This window comes from Camelus bactrianus, chromosome 3, assembly GCF_048773025.1.
Source record: "Camelus bactrianus isolate YW-2024 breed Bactrian camel chromosome 3, ASM4877302v1, whole genome shotgun sequence".
Classification (NCBI taxonomy): Eukaryota; Metazoa; Chordata; class Mammalia; order Artiodactyla; family Camelidae; genus Camelus; species Camelus bactrianus.
The window spans coordinates 26,418,874-26,432,880 of record NC_133541.1 but is presented as its reverse complement, the minus strand read 5'-3'; the positions used below and the strand labels follow the sequence as shown (position 1 = coordinate 26,432,880).

Below are 14,007 nucleotides of genomic sequence, written 5' to 3'. Positions count from 1 at the left end.
GGAGGGCTAGTCTAATAAAGCTACTCCAGGTCAACAGGAACATTCGTCTCGGCGGTTGTTAACTCAGCCACCAGCGGGAGCATTTTATGTCACATGACATTATGTCTCTACTGAAAACCCTGCAGAGCCTCCCCTTTTCACCCCAAATGTCCTAACCATTGCGCATGAGGCCCTGGTGAACCTGATTCTTCTTCCGTCCCATCCATCCTCTCACCTCATCCCTTCCTCTTCTCCCACCTTGGGGACCAACCACCTTTCTGCCTCAAGGCTCTCATCCTGAAATGCTGCCCTGGATCCATTGGCTGCTTTGCTCAGTTTTTCAGTCTGCTTAAATCTCACTCTCTCAATGTAATCTCCCTCACTCTACTTTTTCTTTTCTGACGACATCATCACCATTTAATGGGTCATATAATTCATTTATTTGTGTGTTTATGGTTTATTATCTGTCTCCCTCTTTCAGAATGTAAACTCCATAAATTCCAGGAGACCTATCTTTATTGTTCATCACTGATAAACCACCCCGACCCTGAATTACAACAATGCATGGAACATACTATGCCTTTTGAATTGAATTGAATTGAATTGAATTGAATTGAATATGGAATTTGGGGAACCCCCTAACTCAATAAATGTAAGTATTAAAATATACTTAGCTTTTCTTCTAATTTATACCTCAATACAGAGTAAAAATTATAAGTCCCCCTTTATCACTGTCTCTAAAACCATTTCTCTCCCCATAGGTCATCATGTGTACAATTTGGCGTGTTTTCTTTTAAAACTTTTTCTAACTTTAAGCAGTTTTGAAATTTAAAATATTACAAAATTGTCTTCCTTGATGAAACACATAAAAGTAATCAAATATACTTTTATTTAGTTTCATTCAATATAATTCCACTTGATTAATCTGACCATTCTATTTGATGACAAAAAAATGTTTCCATATACAGTAAAGCAATATTTCCAATATATATGGAAATATTATTTTCCACGAGAAGCAATAGTCAGTAAATTGTTGTAAACATTTCAGAGATCAATAAAAAATTCTGTAGAGTCATCAATAAGTCTAAGAATAAATTCTGGCAAAAACTCTTTAAAGGTAAAGAGATTGTGAAAGGAAATAAAAGTCATAAATTAAGTGGTAAAGAAAAACACATAAATATAAATTTGGTATTAAGTCTAAAATTTTTAGAAGCATGTGTTTACTTTTTTACCTGGCAGAACTGAGAGCAATTTTGACAGCTTTAGCTATAAAGAGTATTAAGAAAATAAAAAATATTAAGTAAAGACAAATTTATCTAATATTTTACCACTAGATTTATTTTAAACCAAAGAGGAGCACATCGCTATTTCATTTCATTTCATTTGCAGACAAAACCAAAAGACACTTAGACAAACCTAACACATTTCAGTATATGAGTAGCCAAATTAGATTATAGTACTTACTTCAGAGAAACTATCACTTGCTATGACTTCTTCAGCTTTTGGTGATTTTTTAGTATTGGTACCTAGTAACAGGAAAAGTGATAAGAACATACTCTGGTATTTAGAACTAACATCCATGTTAGTATCTAACTGTCTATGGCTTTGGACATACAGGATACTGGATTCAGCTATGCCTGAGACACTCAGAAGAAGGAAGTAACAGGATCACCGCAGCATGGTTTTCACCTTCGCTGCACAACATTAAAGTCCTAGACACTGTATGGCATCGGGTTTTCTCCTCTCTTCCTCCCAGCATGGCTCACTCATAACAATATCATTAGAAATACTTTAATACAGTTTGGGTTTTCTTTCAGAAAGACAAGACAAGATCTCAAGAAAAGTCATTAAAATGTTAATTTGTTACATTTTGACTTAACTGTATCATCAAATTATAGGTAATAAAGATGTCTGAAACTGGAAAGCTCTAGAAGTTGGAGGGATTTTTAGTTAAATTCTATGGGAAAAAATAAGTTTTCAGAGTCTGTTTATAATTAACTGAACTTTTGTAATAGAATATGTCATAAAATATTTATGATAGTTTAAAAAATCAATTAAAATTATCTTGTAAGAAACAAATAACTGAAATAAGGAACAGGTTATATCCTCTTAAAAGGTGGGAAACTTGACTGCTCTGGAAGAGATGCCTGCTCATAATGACTGTACACTAAGTCCAATGGTGATGGCACAGGAGGGTTTTATGCCAGAATACAAGACAGCTATTGAATATGGTAAAGCCTTACTAGCACAAGTAGAAAAGATACTTAAGACTTAAAATTGTTTTCTCTCAATGGCTCTACCAAGGATCTGAAAGACTAAAAGCTCAGATCCCAAGGGGAGATAACTTTTCCTTGGGTTTGGGAAGCTTGGTTCTATTTGCCTTGCCCAAGGCTGGGAATAAACATATTTATCTAAGGGACCACTGTTCAGGTGGGTGAAAGAGGCAGATGGCAGCTCCCCCAGTGTGGTGAACAAAGCAGCAGCATGAGCACGGCAGTGCTCACCCAGAGCCGCAAAGTGAGAAGAAACAATAAGCCACTGTCTCCCTGCCAAGCGGGGAAGAGTGACGATGATTTACCCTGAGCTGTTTTCAAAAACCACAACAAAACTGAGCAACTACTTGAAGGAGTGTGAGAAGATTCCTTTGAAACTTTCATCTCTTTTCCCCAGTTGTAGACAGTGGTCAGGGATGTCTGTGTTTATCTTGCTGTCTGTCACATGACCATGTAGACAACCACGCAACCCACCCACCCCCACCCCGTCTCTCCTTTCTTTCCCTGAAAGTTTATTTATCCTCACATCCATGTGCTCTTACTCTTTGTCTATCTGTCTCTCTTGTGTAAATGATGGATGATTTGTTTTGATAGCTTACTTACCAAGTCTGATTTTATCTTCTGTTTCTGATAATAGTTCAGCTGAAAATACAGTATGCAGATCCTTTGGGGAGAAAACACACACACATGGACACACAGGGAAAGATGTATCATTGTCATACTTCGGTAACATTTTAAATTTTATTCCTATAAGTAAGGTTTGAGAAAAATAGACTATTTCATCTAAAACATTAATGATATTAAGAACTGAGTGAGTTCTGGAAACAACAAAATCTGATGATAACTGGGCACAAAGCTGGCCCACCACCTGGGATGGCCCACCACCTGGGATGGCCCACCCAGACAAGCTGGCAGGGAAGGTTGGAATTTCCCTCTTTTTATATAAGTACCCACGTAATATCCTCCATGTTGCCTCTGGGCCCATAAAACTTAAAATATTTACTCTCTGGTCCTTTACAGAAAAGTTTGCCAACCCTTGGTCTAGAAGAACTTTTACATGTCATCCAGCTGGAAATCTCCAACATACAAGGTGCAGAAAAGCAGGCTAAAATCACACTTGCCTGGCTTTCTTTACCAGGCTTCTGCTGAACTGGTAGAGCCTTTTCTTCAGCTATTTGCTTCTGTTGTGCAACCTCACTGACCTTTTCATTGTTGTGAAATGCTTGGATAGCTTCTCGGACAAGAGTGTCAATAGAAAGTACCTGAATAGGAAAGTCTAAAATACAAAAGACAGTTTTACTTATAGCTTTTCATTTAGGAAATTGACATCATTATTCTTCTGTGCTGGCTTCACCCTTTGAACACTCTCTTTATAATTCTTTAGAAATGTCTTTTGGATCAGGATGCCTTTCTTTTTTCACTATTGTGGTAAAATTCACATAACATAAAATCAACCATTTTAATCATTCTAAAAGATACAATTCAGTGATATTTAGGTCATTCACAATGTTGTCCAATCACTACCACCATCTTTTTCCAGGAAATTTTCATCATTCCAAAGGAAACCTTGTACCCATTAAGCAGTCAAGCCCTATCTCCCTACCCCTGCCCCTGGCCAACAACTCATTTGCTTTCTGTCTATGGATTTGCCTAGTCTAGATACTTCATATCCATGCAGTCATGCTATATGTGACCTTCTGTGTTTGATTCCTTTCATTTAATATAATGTTTTCAAAGTCCATCCATGTTGTAGCATATAAGAGTACTTCATTCCTTTATGGCTGAATAATATTCCACTGTATGGATATATCACTCATCAATGCATCAGGTGATGGACATTTGGATTGTTTCCACCTTTTGTATATTATTGATAGTGCTGCTATGAATATTACTGTACAAGGTTTTTTGAACCCCATTTTCAGTCCTTTTGGGCATATACCGGTGGTGGAATTGCTGGAGTCATATGGTAATACTTTATTTAACTTGTTAAGGAATCACCAACTACTTTCCATAGTGGCTACACCATTTTATATTCCCACCAGCAATGTGTGAGAGTTCCAGCTTCTCTATATCCTCACTAACATTTGCTGTTTTCTATTTAAAAAAAAAATCATACCCATCCTAATGGGTGTGGAGTGATATCTCACTGGGCTTTGTAAGGCTGCTTTTTAAGGAGATGTTTTTAACATCTCAACAATGCCCTACCCTTCTCTGCCTTGGACTGTAATAAGATGGACTGGCCTTAGTGCAAATTTTGAGTTTTCCAATGAAAACAGTAATAGGTAAGTATTATTGAAGACAAACTAATTAAACAGATGGAAGTCTGTGATTTTGCTTCTAACTGGAAGAGCTTCTACAGAAAAAGCCAAAGGCTTAATAAAGAGAGGGAACTCAATCAATGTGAAGAATTAAAACACTTACAATTTTAAGCGGATTTCTTTTGTATTTGTGACAAGTTACTACTTTCCTACTTCATCTACTGGTAAAGTAAGTAAAATCTGTAAGTTTAAGACTTGTTATTTCTCTATACTGTGCATCATCATTATATAGCATGCTCATACATCCCGCTTTCCCTGGTACAGCTGTGGTTTATGACTCTATACTCCTAAAAGTGTCTGCCTTGGGCATTAAATTATGTGATTACACCATAATAAAATTCTTGATGACACAACTTGCCAATATATTAGCAGATACTTTATGTTTTCTATAGACATAGCCATCTGCAGCTATAGTCATTGGAAATAGAATCCAATAAATAAAATAAATAAATAAGAAATTTTACTTTTTTGTAGAAAGTTTAGAGCAGTAGTTTTTCCACTAAATGTTTTCCCCAACAAGCACCCTTTTATAGCAAATGAAGGTAACTCAGGTACTGTTGATTCAACTTGAGGAGGAAGAGAACTTTCAATTAGTCTGTGAATCACGTGGCCCAATATGCTATTGTTGGAGGGTGGTAAATTATCAACCATTTCTTCTGGTAAGGCCCATTCTCCAACCATGTTCTGCAAAATAATAATGAAACACACAGAACAGAAATATTCTTGAAAGTGGAATTTAAGCATGTAGGAAATATGAAAATTGAAAGTAAATACAAGTTATAGTAAACAAAAGGAAATAAATACTTCAAATAATTATATTACTAAAATGAGTAATCACATGAATAACACTTTCAGATTAGAGAGTGAAAAATGACTTTTTATATAAAAGTAAAAAGGAAAAAACCCTCTAAAACACATAACTTATGAAAACAGGCATATTGAGTTAATTGAGATAAACTCTAAAGCAGATTGAGTATTTAGACACTAAATTGGTATCATCATCAGTAGAGAGATAAAAGACAGTAATGGTTCTTCGGCTCTCCTATGCAAGTACAAAGCTTATTTTAAAATGCTTTAAAGTAAGACAGAAAAAAGAGAAGTTTCATGCCCAATATGGTGTCCTCTCAGTTTACCACGTTTGACTCCCAGTTCCTTCAGGTTTCTTGCTTAAAGGATCAAACAATTAGCAAGAAAAAAAAGAAAAAACTGTATAGATGACAATCTCTGACCACTGTGTAATAAAACTAGAAATCAATTTTAATTTTAAAAATTAAAAACATTCTCTTTGAATGACACTTGGATTAAAGAAAAAATTAAAACTATAAAATATCTGTAAATAATAAATGTATTAAAATGAAACATGTTAAAACAATAGATTTATTAAAAATACAGGATGGGATCAAACTATATTCAGAGGAAAATTCATAGGGCTTTAGCCTAACATGCTTTGATCTAAAATTAAAAAAGAAGGAAAAGAAATGAATTAAGCATTAAAATAGGAAAAAAACCCTTAAAATAATCAAAAAGAACAAGGAGGAAGAAACGCATTACAATGAAAACTGATAAATTAGAGAGCAGAACTATGGAGATACTTTTTATTGATGTATTTCTAGAATTTATCCATACTAATCATAATGAAATTGCTACTAGTTCTGAACAACGGTGAAGATTAGCAAGTATCAATTTTGTAACACAAGAGGAAAGAAGGTAATAACAGATTTTAAGGAGGTTTAAGAATCCTTAAGGAAATAAAATGTACGACTCTACTGTGATAAATCTGAATTTATTAATGTATGGTAAAAATGATATTTTAAAAATGAACAAATGATTAAAATAAATTTAAATGGAATATCTGAAAAGATTAAAGCCATGAAAGACATGAAAACGTTGTCAAAGAACTATACCTAGGAAACTTGAAGACACTGATGGTTAACAGAAAAATTTTCATTGCTTAATTAAACAGAGAATTTACATGTTGTGCAAAGTCTTCTGAAACATGGAAGAAGATAGGAAGCTTTCCAGTTCACTTGGCAAGACTAACAACCCTGACGCCGAAAAGGTGTCAAAGGTAACTGACAAAAACAACATCCAAAAAGAAAACAAAAAGCCATTCTCATTTGGAAATACATTGCAAGAATTATGCATACAATACTGATAAAATCAGTACTCTATTATGAGCCAATAATGAGATTAATTGACATTTTCTACACACTCAGTCTATTCCATATACTGTTGTTTCCATGAATTATCTCACATGCTTCTTACGCAATTCTTACACAAGTATTATTATCATCCCAATTTTGCAGAAGAAAAACCTGAGAATTATAGAAGCTAAGTTATTTTTCCATGGTCACAATAAATAGTAATGCAGAGCCTAGATGAGAACCCAGGCAGGTAGATTCCAGAACATGTGCTCATAACCTCTATACGACATTGAAGTTGTCTCACTATGACAGAGTAAGAGTTATTTCATGAATACAAAGAAAGTTAAATATTAGAAAACCTATTATTATATCACATTAATAGGTTAAAATTAAAAAATGAAAACATATGATCATTTTGACCAATTCAAAATTCATTTCTGATGAGAAAAAAAACTTAAACGAAACAAAACAAACCTCTTAATATGCTATGAATTGAAGATGACTTCCCTAATATTTCCCATATCTTACTAATATGTAATGCCGAACCATTTTTTTCCATTAAAGGCAGGAATAAGAAGAAGATGCTCATCATTAACATGAATGATTCTGGAAGTTCTAACCAATGCAAATAAGATAAAGAAAGAAACAGCATTGTTTCTGGGAGTAACAGGCTGCCATAGAGTTCAGCTCTGGTGCAGAGGCAGCTGCTGTAACCTGAACTTACAGCGCTCCGGGGTGGCGGCAGTGGGGACAGTTCTCTTGTCAGACTTCGCTGTGATGGTTCTGATCATTTTCCCTGGGAGGCTACCCTTGAGCCTAGTTCTTGAACACACCTACTGATTTACTGAGCTACTCAACATATTTTGAATTTTTTTTTTCTGCTTACTCATCATGAGTCCAGTTTTTTCGCTTGCAATTAAAAAGTTTGACAAAATCATTGTCATTGATGAGAAATATTAGAGAGATTATGCATAGACAGCCTTATAAGTCTACTGAGGAGTGTAAGAAAAATGATTTGAATAAAGGGGAAGTTAGAAAGTTCCAAAATTTCAAGCCATTTCATTCTTCCTCAAATTAATCTCATTTAATATAATGAAGCAAAAGTGCTAGTGCCACTTTTTTTCTTTCCCTTGCAGGGAGATAGCACAAATGGTTCTAAAATTGAAGCAGAAGAAGAAATGTAATGAGTGCAAATATTCACTTAAAAACTTAAAAAGGAAAGTAATAAGGGAATGTTGCCTTACCAGATATTAAAGTACTTAATAAGAACACAGTAATGAAAAGAAAGAGCTGCAGAAACAGCGTATTCAGTGCACAAAAAAATAAATTCTAGAAACAGATCCAAGTATGTGTAAGAATTTAGTGCCTAACAAGGTTGTTTCACATTAGCAGATAAAGAATAGATTGTTTTGCAGCTGGTATTGTCTGGTCTGGTGCCAGAATTTCTGATATGTCAACACAAGAGATAAAGAAATGTTTTTTGAAATAAATAAACAAATAAAACCATATTCATAATAGGTTTTTCTTTTAAATTGGTAGAATTTGTTAGCATATGCATATAATTGTATCTGTCACTTCTATACACCCTACCCTTTAACTGCAAAATTTATTGTTTTAGTTTAATGCCTTTGGTTTTTAACAACTCTGCATAATAATTATATGCAATGTTGAAAATTAGGTAAATATGAAGTTGATTTGCATAATTATTGATTGCATTATAATTAACTATTTGCTTCTGCTTTCATTTACTGGAATTGTTTAAACGTCTAATTAGACAAATGGTAATTATTTTATGTAATGTGACCAATTAGAAAGTAACCAGAGAAATTATGCTATTTTAAAATTAAAAAGGCTATGAGCCACAGGCCAAGGTTAAATGGAAAGTTTCCAATGTTCTAATGATTTTGTGCTGTGCAGTCATTTAATCCATCCTGAAGGAAACAGTCTGGGACTTAAATCAGGTGACCTGGGTTCCGTTAAGAGTTCTCCTATTTACTCATTTTGTACCCTTGTCAATTCCTTCATCTTTGTATGATAATATTACCGATATCATGGGGTTGTTATAAAGATTGAAATGCCTGTGTGGGTGGCCAATGTGACCGCTGACTTTAAATGCTTACTAGCAGTTCTCAGGCTGCTGCTGGAGCACATCACAGCGCCCTACAGGAGGGGTGACGGCCTCCACACGTCTGCCTAACAGGAGAAACCACATTCGGCTTGCACCACAATCAGAAAGGCATGCTTCCTCACAAAGGTGTCAGAATGGAGCCCCCTTCTATCACTGGCTTAGTTGTAGAACGTGGCCAAACACAATGGGACAATGTTGACCATGAAGAGAACTTAATGCTTAGCTTAGGAAAATGACTGAGGCCTGACCCATGGAGAAGAACAGATCAAGGATTTGGCAGAACACACTTTACAGAATCACCTTAAAGATACAGCTGGGAAATTCCTCATCAAGACAGAAGATAAACAGTAGGGAAGGGTAACACATTAGGTTGGAACGAGAATATGGTGAGGCAAAAGGAGGTCAGGAGAACTGGAAAAAGAGGGAAATTAGACCAGAATAAAGGTGACTACTTTAACGACAACAAGCTAAAGTGATTTTACTCCTTTGTTAGTGAAGAGGAACCAGAAATTTTTACCAGATCCCTAATTTACATGCTTGTTATATAAAATTACATTAATTATATGATAAAATTATATAAAATTATAAAATAAAATATATAATTCTTACTCCTTCAGGTATGGTTATAAACAGACATCTGACTATTAGTGTCAAGACTCTGATGCCCAGAGTGGGCAACACTAGGTGAGTACTATCTGGTCCAAACTGTTGCTTTAGTGAGACACTTCTTCCATGTGGATGTGCTCCATAATACTAGCACTTGAGTAATGTGAAGTGTCATGCATCTATAACAAATAATTGTTATCTCTTTAATATTAAAATGCCATCTGTGTGCATTTTTGAAAAGGCATAAGTCCAAGACTCAAGACCCACTAACCCCTAGAGAGTCCACCTCTCCTTGTGAATTCTTGTTGACCCACACACAGAGACCATGAAACACAATAGAGAGTGAACAGCCTCTGCCCTCGGTCACAACCTGTTTCCCAAGACTGTTTTTATTCATTTACCTACATTGAATTTTCCGGAAACTGAATCCAGAATCCCTGGGACCATGGTATCCACCTATCCCTCCTGTCTTCACAGTTTACATAAACCTAACATTCTGCTTTCTGGGCTGGATCCAATATACTCCCATGCTTCCCTATATCATGTTGCAGGTACCTCAGGGTTACCTAGGCTTCTGATTCTGGTTCCTTTCAGCCTGTCATATCCTTGTTTCCTATGGCCTAGTGTGTCAGTTTCCTTGGTTCCCTTGTTAGTAACCATGGCTAAAAACATCATGAGCATTTACAGACAGCATCTACTTGGAAATAGTGTACTTGAATGTGGGCTGAAGTGCACACTTCAAGGGCAAGCCTCAGATCTTCCATGTGTTCAGTCCATTAGATTCCTCCTTGAGTATAACACTGCCCATGTGATTGGATAATGATGCTGGTGAAGCTGCATGGTTTTCCCAACAGATTTTTATTTCTCTCCACATTATTATCCTTGGACCAAAGCAAATGCGCTTTGTTCTCATTTCTGGCCACTTCTAAAGATCCAGACTGGGAATACAGTTTCCTCATCTACTCTTTTAAAGTATGGGAGGCACGGTTCATTTTGATCAACTTAGATAAACAGAATCTGGGTCTCAGGAGATATTCATCAGCACATCAAGTCTGAGTGCCTAACACAACATTCAATAAAAAACATTGGGTTATGTCAATAATACTTAGCAGTGACATTCAAATGTGGCTTTTGTAGAGTGGCGATACTAATCTGAAAGTGCACATGATCCAGTGTTCGTCCTCTTAGATTGCTAGAATTTATCAACATCTGCATGGCCTGAAATGCCCCAGATATTCCCAGTTTGGTAGGCTCCCAGTGTCTCACAATTCAATCATGGATGCATTCAGAAAGAGGCAACAAATGTTTCTTCTCTTAAGACAAAGAAAGAATCTCCTAGGGAATACATCACATTGTTTTTGACATCCGCTGGTTTCCTTGGGCTTTCAATCTTTTTACTTATATATAAAACCCAACAACAGGCAGATTATCTTGATACAGTGGCCAAAGGACTTAAGGTGATTTTAAGAAACAACTCAGGTAGCAACTCCACAAAATAAGGCTATGCCCCTTTTAGAGTATGGCTTACCAAGACATTCAAGCTGCCTTAATTCTGCTTCTAGGATAGCTGGCTTCCTCTTGGTACATCATTCCGCAGGCAGTGAGAAAGATATGACAGTCTGTGATACCAGAAATGTAACTAAGGCTTGTAGTAGCAGCCTCGGGGGTTGCTGCAGCCATTACCAACCCTCAAATGCCAGGGGACATTATCCTTTTATTCATCGTGATGAGCTTCTCTTTAACTATTCAAGAATTCCAGGTCAACCAATGCACCAAATTTCTGAACCCCTGTGAGTGCTCCTCAACCTGCCCAGCTTCTCTTGTAGCACAATTACCACTTGCTCTGTATCTTCTAAGACATTTTTTTACCAGGACCCTCCATAAAAAACACATTTTTTGCATTGTTATCTAGGATTTGTGTGCAACTATATATATATATTTATATATATGTATAAAACAGAAAAAAAAGTTTTATGAAATGCTTATCCTTACTACTTGGTGATGTGCTTTATTTTCTATTGCAGTACACTGCATTGCATTGTATTTCTCTTATTTTGTTGTGTTTCCTTTTTTAAAATAAATAATGGTTGTGATCCAAAAGTTAATTTCATAATCTAGTCTCAGTCCAATATTTGAAAAAACAAACAAAAAAAGGATAATGTATTCAACAAGACATTAGGAATCCTCAGTTCTGATTTCACGTCTTTAAGTACCACCTTGGATTCATCTCTTAAATATCTGCAAATAGGAAGAGGAAACTCTTAACTTTATGCTAATCATGACTCAAACTAGAGAGTTACAGAGTAGATATTTATTTATGAAATATATTTTAAAATAATAACACAATTCTCAGTGCAATTTCTCATAATTGGTAATAATTTGAAGATCCAGCTCACTCACATTTTTAGATCTTATTTGTGTGTTTTTTGAGATTAGTTATGGGTGGCTTATTTTATAGTATCTCAGAAAATAGTTTTTGTACAATTCTGACTTATAATTTTTTTCATGATGTAAATCTTTAAAACGCTTATCAATCATTATTATTACTCAAAATGCAATAACATTTCAGGACTTTTGAAAAACAAATCAACTAATGGCTAAATTGTATCCAAAGGAAGTTTTCGCAAGTGGGAGATGAGGTGATTTGTTAACTCAAGCCCGAACACCTTGGGCAGACCTAAATGATGTCTTAATTAGGCACAACTCAATTGCTTAGTTATAATATTCTAATTCACTGGACAATCTACATATTTCTCCTTAAAGTTTTGTGGACATACCTAAGGTGATATCTTCAGCAGTTACTGAAAAATTCTGATGATGCAGGTGAGTCTTAGTAAAGACACCCAAAATATTTCTTGAACTTAGTTTGGTCTACATGCTTGGAATTAAATGAAATCATAAGAAAATACAAAGATTGGGAGAGTATAAGTGTAAGCTCACAGTTCATAGGATTACGTCAGTTTCGAGTTAGTACCTTTAAACCAACTGACATCTATTCATATTTCACTATTCAGTTGAAATTCATTCCTTCCAGTGGGCCCCCATCACCTCCCATGCTTATCCACAGTTAACATAATGCTCCACATGGTGCTCCTCATCCCCACTAAATTGTGAGCACCAGGAGGGAAGGATCTCTATATTAATCAACTTTATATCCTCAGTTCCTAGAACAGTGCTGGCACATAGTAGGTGCTTGATAATCTATTGACTGAATTAATGAATGAATCAATCAGGAGTATAGGCTCAATATATGTGAACTGAAAAAATGAATGAATCCATAGATATTACATTCTAGTAATTTTGATTAAGTACAAAGTACTTAGCTCCCCAAATAAGACAGACAGACACAACCCAACCCCAAATCTAGGAACAAGATCAGAAAGTGTCATCCTCACAGAGGGAAGTTAGCAAGAATCCACACATCGTGTATGAAATTAGGTAACCCCGGAAGCATTTCTAGAAGTAACATCTTAAAGTATAATTTTGAGAGAGATTCTCCATTAAATCAAGGCATCCTTGTTTTATGGCAGCAAAAAGCATCTCAGTTAAAATATACTAAATTATAAATAATGTATAAATTGGGACTTTGGAAGAAGTTCTGATTTTAACAGGGTCCAGGGTGTTAAGGAGAAGCTTGTGTGAATGGACAGGTAAGGTCTGCTGTGTGGCAAGCTGTTTGTGACAGGGTTAATTTCATATTCCTAACTGGATATTAGTCTTGTGTCTGCAAAACTAGGTTGATCCAACCATGTACCACATGACTGGCAGATAATACAAATAAGCTGCAGAAATTCCAGCTGTTTGTGGCAGCTGCCTGGCCTCCTCACTTAGCTTCCAAGCCTTTCATCTGAGGCCTCTTCTGTTCCAATACAGCCTAGCTTCCAGCCTGCTGGCTTCATTTATTTTCTAGTCTGGTTCTCCCCAGTCTCAGCTTTGGTTGGCCTACATCTACTTGGCTTGATCCCACCTCTGCCTCTTCTGGTTTCTGGCTTCTTCAGGTAAATTAGCTTGACCACCTTAGTTCCATTTCTAAGAACTCAACCCCTGGCACTCGCTCTCCTGGCTGACCTTCTGTTCGGGTCTGTCTTGTCTCCTACTAGAGGGAATCAGATATTATAGAAGCACATCTATTACTATGGCAACATGGAAAGTCTAGTGGCTATATTCCAGTTATTGTGCTTGGGGAATTTGTCAGGAAAACACCATACTCCACAGGGAGGTACTGACAGAAAACTTTGCAGTTTTTGGAGCCAACAGAGGCTCTTTGTCTTCCCTTCCCAGACTCTTTCTCCCCCAACTATCAAAAAGCCCTGAGGTAAACTGGAGGAACTGCCTAACTTTGTAATGCAGATTTTAAAATTTTTGACAACCACCCAAGATTCTCAGAAGTGGAAAGGGAGGTGGGATATCTTGCCTGATGGGGAGTTCAGCTCATGTAATCCAGCAGCCTTCCTGGGCTTCTGGACCATAGTGTGGGACCTGTTTGATGGGCAGGTTCCAGTGAAAAGGACTGATGCTGCCCTATACTGCCTTTGACAAGGAGGAGGAGAGGAGGGTGC

At 36.2% G+C, this 14,007-nt stretch overlaps 1 protein-coding gene across 5 annotated transcripts in view; it reads right to left on the bottom strand.

Annotated features, from left to right (window-relative positions):
• The window catches only part of SPEF2 (sperm flagellar 2), a 157,000-nt gene that overhangs the window by 89,956 nt on the left and 53,037 nt on the right, over positions 1–14,007 (bottom strand). For all 5 annotated transcript variants that reach the window (XM_074357016.1, XM_074357011.1, XM_074356987.1 and 2 more), the window contains 4 exons: positions 5,035–5,254; positions 3,374–3,528; positions 2,856–2,916; positions 1,444–1,505 (listed from right to left, as the gene is read on the bottom strand). In XM_074357016.1, the coding sequence (XP_074213117.1) occupies positions 1,444–1,505; positions 2,856–2,916; positions 3,374–3,528; positions 5,035–5,254 (498 nt within the window). The remainder of the gene's footprint in view (positions 1–1,443; positions 1,506–2,855; positions 2,917–3,373; positions 3,529–5,034; positions 5,255–14,007) is intronic.